Raw genomic sequence first — 21,911 nt, forward strand, 5'->3', positions numbered from 1 at the left:
ATTAGCCTCCTTTAGCTTAGCGGTGGTGACGTGAAGTCATGTGACCGTGCTGTAGTTCCTTTATAGCCCAACATTAGCCTCCTTTAGCTTAGCGGTGGTGACGTGAAGTCATGTGACCGTGCTGTAGTTCCTTTATAGCCCAACATTAGCCGCCTTTAGCTTAGCGGTGGTGACGTGAAGTCATGTGACCGTGCTGTAGTTCCTTTATAGCCCAACATTAGCCTCCTTTAGCTTAGCAGTGGTGACGTGAAGTCATGTGACCGTGCTGTAGTTCCTTTAAAGCCTTAAAGAGATTATTTCCACTCATTTTTAAAATCACATGGAGTGACAGAATGTTCTTCTTTATTCTGATGTATTAATCAACACCTCCGCCTCCTGCTGTTCTGAGACTCTGCGTCTGAAGGGCAGAATGATTGAAAGCCTCGTGCAGCCATCTCAACACCTGAGCGCACCTTGATGGGATTTTCTCTCCTTGTCTCGTGGAAACACAAGCATGAATGTTTCAGTCTGTGATCCTCCAGGTTTCACCGGGTTTCACCTGTCAATGTGTCGACACGGAGAATATGCTGAGCTCTATAACACGGGGGTGTTGAAGGGTTGAAACTGTGGAGACATGATTCTGTATAGTAATGGTTGAAATGTGGCAGTCCAAGCTGTCTATTACTGCACACATGGAGCTCCATTTATTCCCATATCACGCTGGCCGTTAATGCTGTGGGTTAATGATTGACTGACCACATTATCTCCCAGGGAAATTGCCAATTTCCATCTCTTCCTATCTTTTAAAAGCATACCGTGTTTTTGACAGTGGCTGTGTGCTATAGCGTCATAGGTTATTATTCTCTTTTTAATTCCCAGTTTTTTGGCTTTTGCCCGATCTCTTCTGCTTTTACTTTACAATATTTACAATTCGGCAATATGGAATCACTGCTTTGACTGCTTTGAGCTTAGAAATGATGTTTTACCATCATATGTATCTTATAAAGGCAGCTAACCTCATTGATTTACCCCCAAACACACTGCTGCAGATATTAAAGCTATCTCAGTGGATTCCTCAGAGGAGAGGCTTTCCTTGACTTTATAAGCTGAAGAGATATTGTGTTGATTCAGTTATAAAGAGCAGACAAATAAGCATTTCAGAAAGTAGCTGTGTAGACTTTTTTATTGTTATAATGCACACACTCTTCTCAGTGGAGGATTTCATGACTGGCAGATATCTTATATTACATTTTCTTTTTTAAAAGCCTATATTTTTATTTATTTCTTCGTCAAATAAATTCTCAGTTTTGGCTTTTGCTGGATTTATTCTGCCTTTTCTTTCCAGCCTTTACCCTCGACCTTATATTTTGTAATACGTAGTCACTGTCGGACATAAAGGGGTCCTCTCCTGCTGATGTTCAGGTGTCTATCAGTATGTAGTGTCTCTACTTTAAAGAGTCCTCTCCTGCTGATGTTCAGGTGTATATCAGTGTGTAGTGTCTCTACTTTAAAGAGTCCTCTCCTGCTGATGTTCAGGTGTATATCAGTGTGTAGTGTCTCTACTTTAAAGAGTCCTCTCCTGCTGATGTTCAGGTGTATATCAGTATCTAGTGTCTCTACTTTAAAGAGTCCTCTCCTGCTGATGTTCAGGTGTATATCAGTATGTAGTGTCTCTACTTTAAAGAGTCCTCTCCTGCTGATGTTCAGGTGTATATCAGTATGTAGTGTCTCTACTTTAAAGAGTCCTCTCCTGCTGATGTTCAGGTGTATATCAGTATCTAGTGTCTCTACTTTAAAGAGTCCTCTCCTGCTGATGTTCAGGTGTATATCAGTATGTAGTGTCTCTACTTTAAAGAGTCCTCTCCTGCTGATGTTCAGGTGTATATCAGTATGTAGTGTCTCTACTTTAAAGAGTCCTCTCCTGCTGATGTTCAGGTGTATATCAGTATGTAGTGTCTCTACTTTAAAGAGTCCTCTCCTGCTGATGTTCAGGTGTATATCAGTATGTAGTGTCTCTACTTTAAAGAGTCCTCTCCTGCTGATGTTCAGGTGTATATCAGTATGTAGTGTCTCTACTTTAAAGAGTCTTCTCCTGCTGATGTTCAGGTGTATATCAGTATGTAGTGTCTCTACTTTAAAGAGTCCTCTCCTGCTGATGCTCAGGTGTATATCAGTATGTAGTGTCTCTACTTTAAAGAGTCCTCTCCTGCTGATGTTCAGGTGTATATCAGTATGTAGTGTCTCTACTTTAAAGAGTCCTCTCCTGCTGATGTTCAGGTGTATATCAGTATGTAGTGTCTCTACTTTAAAGAGTCCTTTCCTGCTGATGTTCAGGTGTATATCAGTATGTAGTGTCTCTACTTTAAAGAGTCCTCTCCTGCTGATGTTCAGGTGTATATCAGTATGTAGTGTCTCTACTTTAAAGAGTCCTCTCCTGCTGATGTTCAGGTGTATATCAGTATGTAGTGTCTCTACTTTAAAGAGTCCTCTCCTGCTGATGTTCAGGTGCATATCAGTATGTAGTGTCTCTACTTTAAAGAGTCCTCTCCTGCTGATGTTCAGGTGTATATCAGTATGTAGTGTCTCTACTTTAAAGAGTCCTCTCCTGCTGATGTTCAGGTGTATATCAGTATGTAGTGTCTCTACTTTAAAGAGTCCTCTCCTGCTGATGTTCAGGTGTATATCAGTATGTAGTGTCTCTACTTTAAAGAGTCCTCTCCTGCTGATGTTCAGATGTATATCAGTATGTAGTGTCTCTACTTTAAAGAGTCCTCTCCTGCTGATGTTCAGGTGTATATCAGTATGTAGTGTCTCTACTTTAAAGAGTCCTCTCCTGCTGATGTTCAGGTGTATATCAGTATGTAGTGTCTCTACTTTAAAGAGTCCTCTCCTGCTGATGTTCAGGTGTATATCAGTATGTAGTGCCTCTACTTTAAAGAGTCCTCTCCTGCTGATGTTCAGATGTATATCAGTATGTAGTGTCTCTACTTTAAAGAGTCCTCTCCTGCTGATGTTCAGGTGTATATCAGTGTGTAGTGTCTCTACTTTAAAGAGTCCTCTCCTGCTGATGTTCAGGTGTATATCAGTATGTAGTGTCTCTACTTTAAAGAGTCCTCTCCTGCTGATGTTCAGGTGTATATCAGTATATACTCTTTTCAATTTACACACGGCATCTATTGCACGTCTGTCCGTCCTGGGAGAGGGATCCCTCCTCTGTTGCTCTCCCTGAGGTTTCTCCCATTTTTCCCTTTAAACTGTGGGGTTTTCTCTGGAAGTTTTTCCTTGTACGATGTGAGGGTCTAAGGACAGAGGGTGTCGTATTGTCATACTGATATTCTGTACAAACTGTGAAGTCCACTGAGACAAATGTAACATTTGTGATATTGGGCTATATAAATAAACATTGATTGATTGATTGATTGATGTAGTGTCTCTACTTTAAAGAGTCCTCTCCTGCTGATGTTCAGGTGTATATCAGTATGTAGTGTCTCTACTTTAAAGAGTCCTCTCCTGCTGATGTTCAGGTGCATATCAGTATGTAGTGTCTCTACTTTAAAGAGTCCTCTTTTTTTCTCATGCTGCCTGTGCTGCAGCACCTCTTTTCACCCTCTGTCCGAAACCTGAGCCCAAATAAGTATTTCATATTTTGTAAAACTGTGCTCACTTTTTATTGTTCTTACCTTGCATCATTAAGTCTCAGCGGAGGATTTCATGAGTGGCAGATATTAGAATGTTAATAAACCGCCGATATCGACCCCTCAGTCCTTCAGAAGCACTTCCACACAAAGGGAAGGGAAGCGAAGAAGCAGCAGGACATGCGAGCACGAGGATGAACTCCCGTTCTCTGATGCTCTTTCCGGGAAGAGCACCGTCCGTCAATACCTGCCAGAGAGTCGGAGCGTCAGGAGCACCGGCTGGCCTCCTGTAATCACAGCCTGACCACCGACACACGCGCCGCGTAATTGCGTTTCAAACCGTCCAACCTTTTACAATTGATCACAGGCCGTGGTGCGCAAGGCAAGGCGAGTCTATTCATACATCACCTTTTAAACACATGGCAATTCAAAGTGCTTTACACAAATGAAAGACATTGAGAGCATAAAACACATCAGAAACAAAGATAATAACACATAAATAACAGGGACAGGAATAGAAGTGACGGAGCAGTGTGAGATGTGAATAGTTCAATTAAAAGCAGCGTTGAAAAGAAAAGTCTTCAGCCTGGATTTAGAAGTAGTCAGAGTTGGTTTCTGGGAGTTTGTTTGGAGCAAAGTCCATCCAAGCAGAACAGTCCCAGTGCACCACCTGCTCGCTATGATACAGAATTTGTTATCAATAGTATTTATCCGATTCATTTTATTTTCTGTGTCATTTTTTTTGCCAGACGTTCTTGACTTGGTTCGTCCCATACTCCAACATGTTACAGTTTTCTGTCAAAAACATCCAATATGTAGGCTACATTTGTCCAATGTTAATAAGTGATTCTTCAGCATTTATGGAAGAATATCTCTTTAGTCAAATAGTTCCCTAAAGGGAGCTATTCGTATAAATCCTTAATAACTACGCAGCGATTCAGAACCACGATGCATTTCCAGTGGAAATAAATGCACTTTGATGGATTATTGTAAGTATCTCAAGCAACTCTCTTGGTTTGTAAACTCGTGTGGATATTTTCAGATTGCTTTTAAATATCCGTGTCTTTGCGTTTTGTTATAAACCAGCGTCGGGTCCAGACTTTGTTCACGTTTTTGAACACACCAACATCTAGAAATATTCAGTAAAACTGCGATAAAATCTAAGCAACACAGCTAATATTCATACTAGAGATGTCCCGATCCGATCACGTGATCGGGGATCGGAGCCGATCACGTGATTTTCAAAAGATCGGAATCGGGAGAAAAAAATCGGGGATCGGGATTTTATTTTTTATTTTATTTTATTTTTTTAAATACTTTTTTTTATTTTTTTTTCAATGTTACAAAACAAAAATGCCCATGTTCAAGTCTTAAAGTCATCCTTAGGCCTTAGTTTTGGTTTCAAATGACACAACATTATGTATGTGTTGCTTCTTTGGGGCTTGTTTTCATAGACCTGCTTATTTCTCTCAAATCTGGCAACACAGTGGGCGCAGTGTCTAATTGTAGCAGTAAGCTAACGAGTACTGATAAGCTTTATTTTGTTTTGATCCAATGCTGCACAACTGAACTGATCCAATGCTGCTGTGAAAGAAAGAAGCTATATCCATGTTGGATAGAATATCCAATTTAAATAAAAAAATAACCTTAAGGGACAACTTGAATGATTTTTTTTTTTTTTTCTCTTAATGCATTGCATAAAGATCGGATCGGGAAAAATCGGTATCGGCTAATTGTCAAAATCAAATGATTGGAATCGGATCGGGAGCAAAAAAAGGTGATCGGGACATGCCTAATTCATACAGTATATGGAGTGTATACATTATGGATTTGGGGGAATTTCTGCTTGAATAATGACACAAACGTTAATGAATTCTGAATCCTAAAACCACGCAGTGATTCAAAACGCTGATGGATTTGAACTTCGATTGATGTTGCTATTTAAAGCAAGTCTATTGGTTTGTGTTCTCCAAGCTGAAACCAGAGGAAGCTTTCAGAGCAGGAAGCGTACCTGAAATAGAAAAAACTCCTCTGAGAGTCGGTTTGTTTGCGAGTTCATGAGGAGGGTAGCGTGAAGGAGAATGTCAGCGGATCTCCCAACGAGTCGCACAAATGGGAGGTTGTGTTCCCGGCACCTCAGAGTTCAGCTCCGGTGCTTCAGCGCTCCTTTTCCTCCTGCAGTCGAGGAGGATTAGTCTGACACCTCCTGCTCTCAGCCTTTCACAGAGAGAGAGGAGGCGCTCCATGTTCAGCTGACGCTCAGTCCATGAGAATTCCCCCGTGATCCTGTGAGAGGAAGAGTGTGTGTGCTTTGAAAGGTCTTTGTTCGAGGAGGGAGTGTGTGAAAGGGTAACACCATCTCAGTCAGGAGGCCTTATACCAAACGGGGAGGGCCACATACAGAAAAATATACAACCCGGTATCACGGCAAGACGTGAACATGTGACGATTTCCCACGCTGGGAGACGTGGAGATGTCACGATTTCTTCCCTTCAAACGTGACAGTCACACGGTATTGTTAACAAGGCCCACCAGCGCAGAAATACCTGGCGTGAAAACACGTGTTTCCCGTGTTATGGAGTGTATTCTCCGATCTTTATTCAAGAGCGTGTTCTTTCAATTTGATAGCATCATTTATTGATTTCTAGAGATGTCCCGATCCGATCACGTGATTTTCAAAAGATCGGAATCGGGAGAAAAAAATCGGGGATCGGGATTTTATTTTTATTTATTTTTTTAAATACTTTTTTATTTATTTTTATTCAATGTTACAAAAAAAAATAACCATGTTCAAGTCTTAAAGTCATCCTGAGGTCTTAGTTTTGGTTTCAAATTACAGAACATCATGAATTTGTTTCTTCTTTGGGGCTTGTCTTCATAGACCTGCTTATTTCTCTCAAATCTGGCAACAGAGTGGGCGCAGTGTCTAATTGTAGCAGTAAGCTAACGAGTACTGATAAGCTTTATTTTGTTTTGATCCAATGCTGCACAACTGAACTGATCCAATGCTGCTGTGAAAGAAAGAAGCTATATCCATGTTGGATAGAATATCCAATTTAAATAAAAAAATAACCTTAAGGGACAACTTGAATGTTTTTTTGTTTTTTTTCTCTCAATGCATTGCATAAAGATCGGATCGGGAAAAATCGGTATCGGCAAATTGTCAAAATCAAATTATCGGAATCGGATCGGGAGCAAAAAAAGATGATCGGGACATCCCTATTGATTTCACGTTCAGATTTTGTATTTCTTTCACTCAAACAGCGCCTGCTTGCGCTTAGAGAGACTCTGCTTCTGCTCAAACGGTACGCTTGCACTCAGATATATTGCTGCTTGCACAGATTTCCATTTCAAAATCCCTCAACCAATAGGAGGCCAAGTGCCAGCAAGGAGACAACACTTCACCTGGCCTCCTATTGGTTGAGGCATTTTGAAATGGAAATCTGGGAAATCTGGGTTGTCATGTCAATTCTGCCCAGCCTATCTCTAGATAGACCTTTTAACTAGTTTACAGAGGGTCAAATCCACATATTGGGGATGGGCGTAAACGTCTGCAGACACAGGAGATGTCTCTCACATCTGTGGAGCTTAGAAAGCCAGCGTTCTCACAGTCGTAAACCCCCCCCCCCCCTCTGCCCACCAGGTCAGGCCATAAAACCTAGTATCAACATACGACTGCATTAACACATTCCTTACGGGAGATTAGAAGCAGGGATGGTCGTAAATGTCAACACACAGGATAAGGTTAAATATCTTAGGAGTAAGGAAGAATTATTCTTTGACACTTAGGAGTAAGACAGAAATATTCCCTTTCAGCCGTGTTGAAAATATAGGAAGTTCTGGGCCGCTCACTTGAGGTTTATCGCCTCATAAGTTCAGTTTGAAGTTAGCAAAGACAATCAAATGTATGTAAATGAAGCTTGATACTTGAAACACACCAACCTTCATCACAGCTCTAAATAATGTTTCATTGATTTAGTTTGCAGCTCATGACTTAAAACGGAAACTTCAGATTGCTTATACAAATATTTTGTATGCAAATAAGTGATTGGCTTATTGATGAATACTGTGATATATATGTGTACATATACATTTAATAAGTACAATATATGACAAGCACAAGTTTAATTTGTGGGCCATATTTCATATACCATTTTATTTAGCTGAGGGCCGTTTCAAAAGGGGCCGAGAGTCTGTTTAAGTCTCGCTTGCACAGAAGTGACGGACGCTAAGCTGGCGCCAATATTTCATTTTCAAAACCAGTAATGAACCGGCTGAAGACAACTTGTTTTAATCAGCGTAATAAACTGGTTACGGTTCTTCAGCTTTTCTGTACAGTAATCCTCTAAGGTTTGAAGAAAACATGCTTTCTGGACGCTTTAAATGAAGCGTTAATGCAAACATATTAAAAATAGATGGAAGTAACGTTTTTTTTGTAATTATTCAGTGTTCTTGTATTTTAATGTGTTGTTTTTTACCTTGGGACTGTGGGAAACAGTATTTCGATATTTCTGTGTACAAACATATTTTGAGATTGACAATAAAGTTGACTTTGACTTTTAAAACATGAAGTTCATTTAGTTTTTTGCTTTAGATTTTCCCCTCAAGCCTCAGGGACTCTCTGGGAGTCATGTCTCTTTATTTTGTGGTGTTTTGTTCGACTGAGTAGATCCTGTAGCTGTGAGAGGAAGAGTGTGTGCTTTGAAAGGTCTTTGTTCGAGGTGTGTGTGAAAAGGTGTCTCAGTCAGAAGGAAAAGCATTATGTGCTTCGAGGAACCCTCTCTCTCTAAGAGTCTGATTTCCTCTCGTTTGCACAGAATTGATGCAAAGCTAGCGCCAATATTTCATTTTCTACAACAGAAGAGAAAGGACATCATTTTGATAGAGTTTGGTTTCAGAATCAAATTGAGTTGAGCTGTTGCCAAGAGCCTTTGTTGCAGTTTTACAAATAAATGGTAGCAGTTTGGTGCAATGCGTTGCTTCAGTCCAACGTCAGGAGCCCTCTTCTCCAGAGGCCTTTTTAGTCTGGTTTGCAAAGATTTGATTCTAAGGAACGTTTCATGTTTGACTACAGAACCAGTCAGTATATAAAGGATCTGGAGTTTGGTTTCAGAATCAAATTGAGTCGAGCTGTTTCCAAGAGCCTTTGTGGTAGTTTAACAACACGAGTCGTGTAACCTGGAAAGGAGTCTGCATTGTAACGCTTCCATTTCCCTCGTCTTGAAGTCAAAACCTTTCAGGTGTATTTGGTGGTTGAAATAAGATCTGTGGTTAACACGATCTGAGGAGGTTTTAATGTTTTGTTCTACGACATGAAACAAGTCAGTAAACACCCCACTGGAGGATTTTAAACGGTGGTTTCTAACTACCGTAATTTCCGGACTATAAGGCGCACCTGAATATAAGCCGCAGCAGCTAAATTGAATGATGTGTACATATATAAGCTGCACTGGACTATAAGCCGCAGGTGTTTTAATGTTTCATTACCATATGTAAGGGTTCGTGCACAGAGGGGATTGTCTGGAAAGAGATGGCTGTTTGAGGAAGCTCCCATTTATTAACATTTCAACAAAAAAGTTGCATATTTGCATAACGTATTCAAGTGTTAGCATTTAGTGCAATAGTAGCTACAGAACATGTGCTGTGTAAACTGTACTGTATCACATAGCGTTTCAGACACACACACTTTTCAAACTTAAACGGTGCGCTCCCAGCGCACGTACCGGCAGTGATCTACAGCAGCGGTTTTCAACCAGTGGTACGGGGACAAACTGTCTCGCTCTCGTAATGTCTGTCTGTCTTGCTCTCGTTCTGTCTCTCGTACCACTCTCGGTTCCACTTTTACTTTTGCGCGCTACCTGTCTCACTCTTTTCCGGCCTCCAGCTTTTCCTGCTGGAGCCCGCCGCTTAAAGGAGGGGGGCGCGGACCGGCCATAGAGCCCATAGAGTTAAAGGTGGTGGACTGTAACCTGTAACATCCATAGATTTAGGAGGTCCCCTAGTGGCCGTTAGCTGTACAAATCCATAGATTAGCCGCACCGTTATATAAACCGCAGCGTCGAAAAATGGGAAAAAGGCGCGGCTTATAGTCCGAAAGTTACGGTAGTTTAAACTCCAACGATCTTTCATATCCAGCTGCACTGTCTCTGAGAGATGGCCGATTTGAATCTGTGTATTGTCATGTCAAATGTTCCTATAAACATTTAAATAATATATATAGATTTGGGCTATATTGAAAAAAAATGACATTGCGATTCTTTTCTCCTGATATATATATTGCGTTTTTTTTTTTAACCGGATGAAGGATTTTAGTCACGGACGTCTGGATCTTAACTGGTTGACTCATCATACCTTAAGTCATGATCTAACATGTCCTGATCATGCAGGTTGCTTACCCTCAAATAAGGGGGCTCATCTGTGAATGAAGAAGAGTGGTGTCTAGAAGGGATCCAAGAGATTAAACATTAAACTATAGGAAGCTTCATCATCACATTAGGGAATTAACATACGTGACCAAATAGGTCATTTCACTTTTTATTCCACAATTAAAACCTTTTTTGTGCAAATAGCAGCAAAGTAGTGGACATCTTTTAAACAACATTAGAACAGCTATACACCAGCTCCTTTATGCCGTTTGAACCTTTCTCATATGGTGGAACAGCTCCATATGGCAAAGGTATCTGGAACAGCTGTTTGCTGTGCATGCCGACTCAGAGCCTGCATGTCGCTCCAGTCAAGAGCCGCTGACATGAGAGCCGCGCAAGTTTTCCTTTTGTAGCAAGCACCAAAATAATTGTAACATGACGTGTTTGAGTTAATTTACCTACTTAATATCGAACGCCCTAAAAAAAAATATATAGATTATGTTTTATACTCTTATCGCCTTTTACTCATTTAAATATTATTTGTAGTCCTGAGTTTAACAGAGAAATATGTTTAGGGTTGACCTTTCAGGAAGTGTAAAAGCTGGATTTACAAATGGTTAGAGGACTGGGGAGTTTAGATAATGCCTACATTTAATTGTGTGACCGGTTGGATATGCTTTCTCTAATGTGACTCTAAGCAGAACGTCTTTGTCCTCTGAGGGCGAAGCTGCTCTGTTCCTGCATTTGAGATCGATCTCACTCGTATATTGACTTTCTTTATTACTTTATTAAATATAACTAAAGACAATTTGTCCATGGATCATTTATCAGTTTCTCTTAAGCATATCCTCCAAATGTCTGTTCACTCTCTCTGTCCGCCATGCTCCTGTTTGCCCTCCCGTTGGCTCATGTGGAAACAAGTGAGGGAGCGTTTTAGAGTCGGTGTTCAAATGAACCGACGTAATGAGGAAATAAGTGACTTATTTGCGGCGCGGCGATTTCCTTCATTAACGCGGATGTTTATGAGCAGCGGCCGCTTTATGGAGCGCAGATTCCAATTATCTGATACCTGTGAAAGAGCTGAGTGCTCAGACGCCGGAGGAAAGGACATCAGTAGCTGTTGTGCAAAAGTGAGAAAAACAAGGTGTGTTCTCTTTTAATGAGTGGACAAATCTACAAGAACAAAATGTCTTGGTGAGATTTCTTGAAGTAAAGATGGGATGATTAAATGAGATCTTGTGTTTAGCTGGGGAAACTTATTTTGAATTATATTTGACCAGAATCAGGGAGTTTGTAACAAGAAATGCTTAGATTCTGTTTCCTGATGTTAGTGGAGATGTTCCTCTAAAATAAGATGTAACAAGACTGAAGTTATTAAGTCTTATATCAAGTGTAACGAGTAGAATATAGATTTGAGATGTTTCGCAGTGAGGTATTTCTGTTCTCCATCGCAGCAGTCAGCGGATCAGAGAGGACGTGTGGTGTCGGGCGGAGGGGAATCACATGCGATCAAATGTTTTAGTGCTTTAAATGATGTTTGTGTCTCCGGGTGAACGATCCCACACTTCCTCGTACATCTGTGGAAGCAATACAAGCTGTTTTCCTGCATCTGAAGGCATTCAGGCTGCAGTTTCTGACATAAACAGTAATTAACAAGTGGAAGACAACAGATGTTTAGTTATCGTAATAAACTGGTTGATGTCGGCGCCTGTTCTTCAGATGTTCTGTAAGGTTTTAAGAATACATGCTTTTCGGATGCTTTAAAGGAACATGTCAAAGCTTATCAAAACGAGATGGAAATATGAAGTTCATTTGGATTTTTCGCCTTTTCCTGTAAGGAGCTCTGCAAGCTTTGCAATTCAACATTTATATTCCTTTTTATTGCATGTGCACACCTTCACATCAACTTATGTTCAAAATATAATTAAATATTTGAAGATGTTTACTTTAACTTTCTGTGTATATATATTTTATTCCATATTTTTGTATTGTTTTTTATTTTATTTTCTGCTATAATGGAGCAGCTGTCACCTTGTAGGTAGGGAGGTAGGTAGGGAGGGAGGGAGGGAGGTAGGTAGGTAGGTAGGTACACTGTGAGTTAGTGTAAGTCAGCTGCAAGTCGATGTATGTACAGTATGTGAACAAGGGTTTGTGGCCTTTTTCCTGCAGCTCTTCTAAATAACTATCTTTGATGTGTTGTCCCTCAGCGGCGCGGGGCGATGCCCAGCCGGACGCCGCTCCCTCGGGGCCGGGAACGCTGCCGCACTTCCTCCAGGAGCCGGAGGACGGCTACATCGTGAAGAACAACCCTGTGAAGCTGCGCTGCCGAGCCGCGCCCGCCCTGCAGATCTTCTTCAAATGCAACGGGGAGTGGGTTCACCAGAACGAGCACGCCTCGCAGGAGCACAAGGACCTGAACACCGGTGAGGAAACGCTCCAAAGAGTACAAATACTTTGTTACTGTACTTAAGTACATGTTTCTGGTATCAGTACTTTACTCCACTACTTATTTTTCTGACCACTTTTTACTTTCTACTTCTTACATGTTGAACTCAAATACCTGTACTTTCTACTTCTTACATGTTGAACTCAAATACCTGTACTTTCTACTTCTCACATGTTGAACTCAAATACCTGTACTTTCTACTTCTCACATGTTGAACTCAAATACCTGTACTTTCTACTTCTCACATGTTGAACTCAAATACCTGTACTTTCTACTTCTCACATGTTGAACACAAATACCTGAACTTTCCAAATTCAGCTTTTTCGGAAAATCACAAAAGAAATCTCAAAATGAGGTTTCTACTTGTTTACAGATAACTGAATATACCTGTATTCACCCTCGCTCTGAAACGCTCCACTGTTGTCTCTTTAAAGCTTTGCAGACGGACTAACTGCATTAGAGAATACTAATATGATCCAGAAAATGAGCATCAGAGCGCCCCTTTAAACAAAACAACCCTAAATACTTAAAAATAAACAGAGAGTAATACAGTATTTGAGAACTGGCGCCCAACATTAAAGACTCTTATAAACTTGTTAGGCGCCTTTATTTAGTTCTTTAATTAATAAAACCCAATGCAAATGATGAGAACAAGTGTTTTGCAGTTACTCACTATTCCTTCCTCACCTGTAAAAACAGTTTCCTCTCGTCTAACCGTGAGAAAGTATTATTGTCTTCGCTATTGACAACAGCTTCCACCAACAAATAGGTGAGACGAGAAGTGAAATGACATTTTCAGAAAGCATGCGTCATTAAGTCTGTCTGGAAATGGTTCTTCCTCTCACTGAAAACAGCAGAAATATCGTTTCTGCCGTGGACACATCGGAAAGACTGTGAATGTGGTCTCAGATATTTAATCCTAAAAGCCAACAGGCTTCAGTTATCATAGCGAGGTCAAGAAAAATGTGCACAATGTGCTTATTGTAAGCTGCTTGCATTGACCATGGGGGGGATTCTGCACATCAGCACTAACTCTCAGAAATATACTGATTTTAAAGTGCTGCTCTATAATGACCTGGAACACGGCACAAAACGGTCCTCAGACTGCAGGTTTATTACACATTTTAATATAGTTCAGCCCTTCATTTAGAGATAGTTCATTGCCGGTAAGGAGTTGTTTAGGGTCTTCTCGCCTTAAAGAGGTTATTCTGTTCATTTAAATCAGTGTAAGGGGAGAGTCTCATTTAACCTTGGGGGGTTATTAATCTCAAACAAACATTTATGAAATGTACACGTTAAATTCAGCAGGATAATCTCCACATATTAACACCACTTTATGATTTCTGAAGTTAAAAGCTAATGTTGGGCTATAGAGGAACTACAGCAGGGTCACATGACTTCACGTCACCACCGCTAAGCTAAAGGAGGCTAATGTTGGGCTATAAAGGAACTACAGCACGGTCACATGACTTCACGTCACCACCGCTAAGCTAAAGGAGGCTAATGTTGGGCTATAAAGGAACTACAGCACGGTCACATGACTTCACGTCACCACCGCTAAGCTAAAGGAGGCTAATGTTGGGCTATAAAGGAACTACAGCACAGTCACATGACTTCACGTCACCACCGCTAAGCTAAAGGAGGCTAATGTTGGGCTATAAAGGAACTACAGCACGGTCACATGACTTCACGTCACCACCGCTAAGCTAAAGGTGGCTAATGTTGGGCTATAAAGGAACTACAGCACGGTCACATGACTTCACGTCAGAACCGCTAAGCTAAAGGTGGCTAATGTTGGGCTATAAAGGAACTACAGCACGGTCACATGACTTCACGTCAGAACCGCTAAGCTAAAGGTGGCTAATGTTGGTCTATAAAGGAACTACAGCACGGTCACATGACTTCACGTCAGAACCGCTAAGCTAAAGGCGGCTAATGTTGGGCTATAAAGGAACTACAGCACGGTCACATGACTTCACGTCACCACCGCTAAGCTAAAGGAGGCTAATGTTGGGCTTTAAAGGAACTACAGCACGGTCACATGACTTCACGTCTCCGCTAAGCTAAAGGAGGCTAATGTTGGGATCTAAAGGAACTACGGCCCAATCCCAAATCACCCCCTCGACCCTACCCCTCCGTGACGGAGTGAACTCCGTCTGTAGCCACACTCGCAGCTGAATGAAGTTCCCTCCATTAAGGGTTAAGGGTATAAATACAGCGGCAAACTTTGGGACGGCCTCCCCTCTCTCCGGCAGAAACAGGAAATGCCGTAACTGTATGTAACAACGGTTTCAAATCAGAAACTCTTTGTCAAAAAATGTAAATTAATAACTCAAATAAAACTCCAAACATCTTTCATTGTGTTACTTTTTTGTTAAACTCTTTTAGTTTTAAACCTGATGTTTATGAGCTTCTTAGTTTTTGCAACAGTCTGTAAATATACACAACTTTATAATAAAATGCACACATTTACCTTTTTCTAGACTAAACACAGGTATGATCCTAAGTTAAAACATGTGAGGTTATCATGAGGTTGTTAACATCGTAGTTTATCAGTGGATGTTTGCTGGAACTACTTGTAAACAGCTTGTTTCCTGACGGACACACACAGCGTGACTCCGGTCAGGTAGAGACCGGTCTCAAGTCAGCACCGCTGCAGACTCGCTCTTTGAGGGCTTGATAGCCCACTCCCCCTCCACACCGCTCCACACTCGTTGGTTTGGAACAGCCCTTAATATGGCGGACGCTCTGCGCGAACGGGCAAACGGAGGGGGAGTGTGTAGGGGGCGGTTTGGGATTGGGCCTACAGCACGGTCACATGACTTCAAGTCGCCACCGCTAAGCTAAAGGAGGCTAATTTTGGGCGTGACACTTGTTAGCAACCTCTGTTTTTAAATCCTCCAGTCCGGTATTTACTGACGTGTTTTCTGTCGTAGAACAAAACGTTAAAATATCTTCAGCTTGTGTTAACCACAGACCTTATTTCAGGGTAACAACTAAAAGCACATTCAGAAAACCATTGACTTCCAGACCAGGGGACAGGAAGGACTCATTCCTGAACTCTTCTTTTGATGGAGTGCATTGTGGGAAATGTAGTATCCACTGTTTTGGTTGCTTGACAAACAGTGGATAGCACCTCTCAGCTTGTGCTGCACTAAATCCGATATTTCTTCTGAAGATACATTTGTCTCTTGATATCCTAAACGTTATTGCAAGTGCAAATCACTGGAGTACCCCTTTAAATATTTCCCTGGTTTAATGGAGAGCTTCATAAAAGCCACCCAGGCTCGAACATAACCTGCTTTATTGGCCTGTTTCCCTGCTGTTAGGCATATTAAATGCAAATTAAAGCCTTACTTAAAAGCCTCAATCAAGTTGATATGTAGCTAAATTCTGTTGGCTTGCCTTTTTAATCTTGGTCTTAAAAGCCTAAATTGCATTTCCTTGTTGCACACATTTGTTAGTCATTGGGTTTAAGCCTCTGTTGCACTCTGTTTATTCCATGTTCAGAAATTAAATGGAGTAGGCAGTAAGTGATTCTATGTTTGGACCATGACTAATTACTGAGTAGATGTGAGAAGGACCCTCAGGCTACGGCATCTGGAAACCTTAAACCAAAAGCTCAGATTCTGTAACAACAAGGTGTGTGTGCAGATTGTGATATGAGCTGTGAGAGTGTGAAGGCGCCAGTGGAGAGGCATACCAATTAGTTGCTATTAGTTACTTTCAGGTGGAAATGTGTTGATTAGCGGCCTGACGGAGGCCACCTGAAGGGATCTTTTGACAAATAACAACAGTGGTACGACACCTCGGCAGGAAGTCTCTGTGATTAGAGGCTCTTTCTTGTATTCATGAAGGTCCCTCCACAGGAAAGACACTTTAATTGCTTCTGGAAGTTCATTACCGTGTGATTGCTGTGCTGTGAAATTGTCGCTAGCTTGATAATGGCAACATGAAATTTGGAGCTGCACTTATTTGCTGGAAAACAACAAGAGGAAGTTTACTTGGCGGTATTCGTCAGGGGGGTTTAATCAGCGGATTTGACAGAAAAGAGTGAGAGACTCCAGGTGAAGCCTGATTTAACTCAAGGCTTTCACATTCAGATGCTGCGATAACTACCAACTATCTGATGTTTGTCATTTCTAGATTAAATCCAGACTTTAAATGGAACACATTCTTCCTCTTTTCATTTAAAAGTTTCACCAAAAATAAGTGAAACACACCTTGTAAACTCCCAGGCCTATGTTGCTAACACGTTGCATCATGGGAAATGTAGTGTTTTTGGTGCTTGACACACAGTAGACCTAAGGCCCGGCCATACGGAGACGAAACGGGTGTTATCCGCTATAGCTCTTTATCATAATACGGTTCATTCACACGAGGACGCAACGGAACCGTGGAACCGGAGCCCTCAAACGATAACGCATCCCACAGTGGGTAACGTAACGCTTTCGGCACCGTGTGTACGCCCTAAACGATCATAGCCCCGCCTCTCCCCCACCTCTCCTGCTCACACATTGCTGATGCGTTTCGCCAACAACAAAAACAATGGCGTATCATTACGTTACATTACGTGTTAGACGCTTTTATCCAAAGCCACTTACATACTCAATACTGAGGCCAATCCCCACAGGAGCAAGTTGGGGTGAAGTGTCTTGCCCAGGGCGGCTGTGGCTCTGTGGATAGAGTGCTGGCCTTCGAATCAGGGGATAGCAAGTTCGAGTCCCACTGCAGTCAGCATGTCGTTGTGTCCCTGAGACAGCACCCCAATAATGACATGCTGACTGCAGTGGGGTTTGAACCTGTGCTCCCCTGATCCTTGATCCGAACACCAACGCGCTAGCCCACTGCGCCACACGCCATCACAGTGCGTTGGTACTCCAGATGTTAGTGCAACAATCTACAGCTCGTCTACCACAACCATCAGCGACAAGTGGACATGGAGAACTCCATGAACTCCATGTTGCTCAAATGTAGTTCTCCGCGGTGGATTGATCAGCTGCTTCCAGATATCCACCTCGGTTCCTTTTCGTCTCTCGACCCTGTTTTTTATTCTCTGTTTTATTTCCGCAGGTTTTAATGAAACATTTTCCACAACTCCCCGTGTCAATGCTACCACAATCTCTCAGGTCCAAACATGTTTCTGAGAATAGAAAGGACAGATCAGGGGTCATAGTATATTAATCAGAAATATAGCATGAGCTAAATTACGGACCCGCCCACTTTCCGGTGAGAATACTGCATTAGTGAGAAGCAGGGAATAATAGTGTCTTCACGTCTTAAAGCTGCTGGGTCATATATTGCACCTCAAACAACAAATACATCCAGACGTTCCAGACGCTCTCATCCCATCGTTATTCTCCTTAAAACCAAAGCTGTCTCGATTGTTCGATACTCGTATTTCTGGAGGAATTATACCGTTTCTGACAAACAGAAATATTGTTTTTTTGCATCAATCTGCATTTCGTTACCCGGTGCATATCGAAATATGTCCAACAATAAAAAGGATTCCTGAGTTATCTACACGAGGACGGTGCTTTTGATTAATGCTGTTTCCACTGCAGTGTGTTTAATAGCCCCCCAGTTTCACCCTCAAACCTGATCATATTGCAGGATGCTGCTGATACCCTCTTTGTGCAAATACTGTAATTAAACTGTGCTTTGAGTCCTCACCGTGGGGGGGGGGGAATGCACACCAGTCTAAATGGACTCCACAGAACCACAACAAGCTCTTAGTCTCAGCAGTGTTGGTAAATACCCACTAACACACAGAGTCACAGTAAACCTTTTATCATGTCTTGGCAGGGAGAGCACACGTGTAATTAACGTCAATAATTAAATCTGCGTTTCCACGGCCTCCCACCAGCCGTAGCTAATGCTATTAGCTTCACCTGTGTGCCGTGAAAAGAGATTCATGTCTTCATTATTACCATCGGATTACTGCTGTGCATGCGCATGTAATGGGAAACTACAATTAAGTACAATCGAGAAACAATATGTAATGCTTCTTCCTTTATTAACAGCCTTTCAATAAAGCAATAGATCCATCATTGAAGCTATTTAAATGTTTTCATATAGCTTTTTGAATGTGGGGTGCAAACCAAAAAAACACCAGAATAAAAACAGACAAAGCAATTCCTAACTGTATGTGGATAGAGTGGATAGAGTGGATAGAGTGGATAGAGTGGATAGAGTGGATACAGTGGAGACAGTGGATAGAGTGGATACAGTGGATAGAGTGGATAGAGTGGATAGAGTGGATAGAGTGGATAGAGTGGATAGAGTGGATACAGTGGATAGAGTGGATACAGTGGATAGAGTGGATACAGTGGATACAGTGGATACAGTGGAAACAGTGGATAGAGTGGATACAGTGGATAGAGTGGATAGAGTGGATACAGTGGATACAGTGGATACAGTGGATACAGTGGAAACAGTGGATAGAGTGGATACAGTGGATACAGTGGATACAGTGGATAGAGTGGATACAGTGGATAGGTACAGCGGATACAGTGGATACAGTGGATACAGTGGATAGAGTGGATACAGTGGATACAGTGGATACAGTGGATACAGTGCTGGACTTCGAATCAGGGGGTACCAAGTTCGAGTCCCACTGCAGTCAGCATGTCGTTGTTCCCTGAGACACTTCACCCCAAAGTGCTCCTGTGGGGATTGTCCACAGTACTGAATGTATGTAAGTCTAACAAATGAAATGTAATGTAATGTTTAATAAAAACCTTTAATACCGTAGTTGGAAAGTAGACACAGGTCCACACTGCGAGTCTCACCACAGGGTGATAGATAATAACCCCAGTTCACAGTATGAGAGTATTCTAAAAAAACACATTTGAATATTTTCTGAAAATCTCAAAAATGATATGAACGTCCCAAAATTCTGACTTTCTTAAAAAATCTGAAAATTTAGATTTCCTAAAAAAAAATACGTTTTCCTCACGATTTGAATATCTTTGACTTTTCCCTAAAAAAATTCTTTATTTTTCAGAAAATCAAAAAATTCTGACTCTTTAAGAAAATCAAAAAAATTATTTATTTTTCAGAAAATCTCAGAATTATGTTTTTTGTTAAATATCCCAAAATTCTGACTGTTTTCTCAAAATCTCAAAATCCAGTTTTCTCAAAATCTCTAAATTCTGACTTATTCAGAACATCTCAGAATTACGTATTTTTTCTCAATCTCAAAATCAATTTTTTTTCTCAAAATCTCTAAATTCTGACTTTTTCAGAACATCTCAAAACTACTTGTGAGCATTCCGGCTCACGATAGGGTTAAAAAAGATGTCGGATGAAAGAAGGGTTTATCAAACAAGCAGAGTTTATTTCGGGCTCAGGGTGAAAACACAAAAAAGGGGCTTCTATGAACCCCGGTCTGCTCCTCTATTTCCCGAGGTGGCTGGGAAATTGAGGGTCCTCCTCCCAGGACCCAGTCTACTGCAAGAGACCAGGACCAGGTTACCACATGCTTTTACTGAGTGACTGATTACCTGATTCTGTTCAGCTGTCTGGTCTCCGGCCGAGCCACTCCCATCCCTCTAGCAGCCGGCGCCCTAACAACACCCCGACCACACTACTGTTAAGTAGCTAAGAATGATCTCTAATACAACTCAATGTTTACATGCTTCGAGTGCTAAACCTGAAGAGCTGAGACAAAAGAGTTTGAACAGGAAGTGGGGAAATGCACGAGATGAATTTCAACACTACATTCAGGTTGGAACATGAACAGAATGGCCAATACTATATTGGAGAATAATTAATACAGATGACATGGTGAGACAGAAATACGCCTGAGGGTGGGAGCTTTCTTTTTAAATGACCAGAGGCAACGGAAATCAAACCTAATGTCTAAGGCTTTGAAACACTTCCTAGCTTCACCTGCCGCACGATATGCTGAAGGTTATTGTCCCGCAGTGATTCCTCAGGGTGTGAATAGAGATGCTATCAGTGTTTGTCCGAATCAATATCCTCCCTGATCCCCCCCTCTGATTAGCCCTGAAAATCCAATACACAATGTAGCCGTCAATTATAAAAGCACGCGTTATCGCCATCTTATCGGACGCTCGGCTAATTGCTAACCCTGTTGGGACGTTCACTCTGCAGGGAGTTAGGGAGGGATGGTAACAGAGGTAAATATACGCAATACTGTGTGTGTGTGTGTGTGTGTGTGTGTGTGTGTGTGTGTGTGTGTGTGTGTGTGTGTGTGTGTGTGTTGTAGCTAGTACTTTTAGTTAACCCTTACACCATACAAATATTGTTTCAGTCTCTTAGGTGTGAAGATTTGCTGCTTTTCCTTTTGAAATGATCACTTAAGTAAAAATACCTGCATTCAAATTCTGTCTTAAGTTCATATATATATATATATATATACATATTAATATATACTTAAAGTACCAAAAGATAGAGTACATTTTCCAGTATTCTTAAACACTTGCATGACTTTTACTTTTATATTTATTTGTGGTATCAGTACTTTTACTCGTGGTGAGTTTGGTGCACAGGGAAAGTAACAGTGAAACGTCAGTGAGTTTGGCTTGTAATTTGGGAAACGGGAGTGTGAGAAAGTGGAGTGGCACGCCTAATGAAGCAGGTTAAGAGCAGTTTGGGGGGTGGGTGGGCTGTCAGTCAGTGGCTGATGAACAAGCCGAGGCTAATTTCAGCTAATGAATATGAAATATGCATCAAATCTGACTTTCAAAGTGATGTGCGATGAGCAGGAAGAGGAAATCTGCATTAAGCAGTCAGTGTTTAGCTCCATGATACTCACATTAGTCCACACACCGCTGAAGCACCGCCTCATGTGGAGAGAATTACAGCTGAATGACATTACACATGTTACCTTGGTGCAGTCAATGGCAATATTAAAGTAGTTATATTATTGTTTTACAACCTATCTCTTGAAAAAAAGTAATTAGGACAAAATCTGTGTTTTTAAAAACGTGTCCCAGGCGTCCCCAGTGAAAACGACACCTATTGGTTTGATTCCAGTCATTTCATCAAATATTTGTTTGTCCTTTTTAAGTGAATAAGAGTCTGTTGAAGCTCGGATGTGACTATCTAGACCAGGGGTGGGCAATTATGTTTTCCATGGGGCCACATGAGAAACAAAAAATATTGTGGAGGGCCGGGCCAAAAGGCTGAACTCAATTCTGCATAATATTAATTGTATTTCTTTATAAAAAGCAGTAAATAGCATTGTTTTGACAAGCTGGTAAGAGTATATGTTATAGTTGAGCAATGAAAAAGTGAGGTTGCCTTACAAAAAATGTAATTTATTCAATCAAATTTCCCAAAACAATGGTAAACAAAATGTGAACGTTTTTCACCATTTCTGACTCATATTAGTGAACATTTTCAGTCGCATTCACTACAAAACACATTTTGAGTTTCATATACTGTTGGAAAGTTGTGTAAAGGTTCTTAGCATTCTTAAGACATCACAACATTGTCTTTGTGCTCCAAACATTCAGC

General features: G+C 41.2%; 1 protein-coding gene across 1 annotated transcript in view; it reads left to right on the forward strand.

The window, feature by feature from the left end:
• Positions 1 to 21,911, forward strand: part of LOC307043332 (netrin receptor UNC5D-like) — a 254,270-nt gene that overhangs the window by 102,334 nt on the left and 130,025 nt on the right. Inside the window, 1 exon segment of the mRNA XM_079687717.1 lies at positions 12,187 to 12,402. Within this exon segment, the coding sequence (XP_079543843.1) occupies positions 12,187 to 12,402 (216 nt within the window).

The sequence above is a fragment of the Notothenia rossii genome (assembly GCF_949606895.1).
Source record: "Notothenia rossii genome assembly, chromosome: 6".
Lineage (NCBI taxonomy): Eukaryota > Metazoa > Chordata > Actinopteri > Perciformes > Nototheniidae > Notothenia > Notothenia rossii.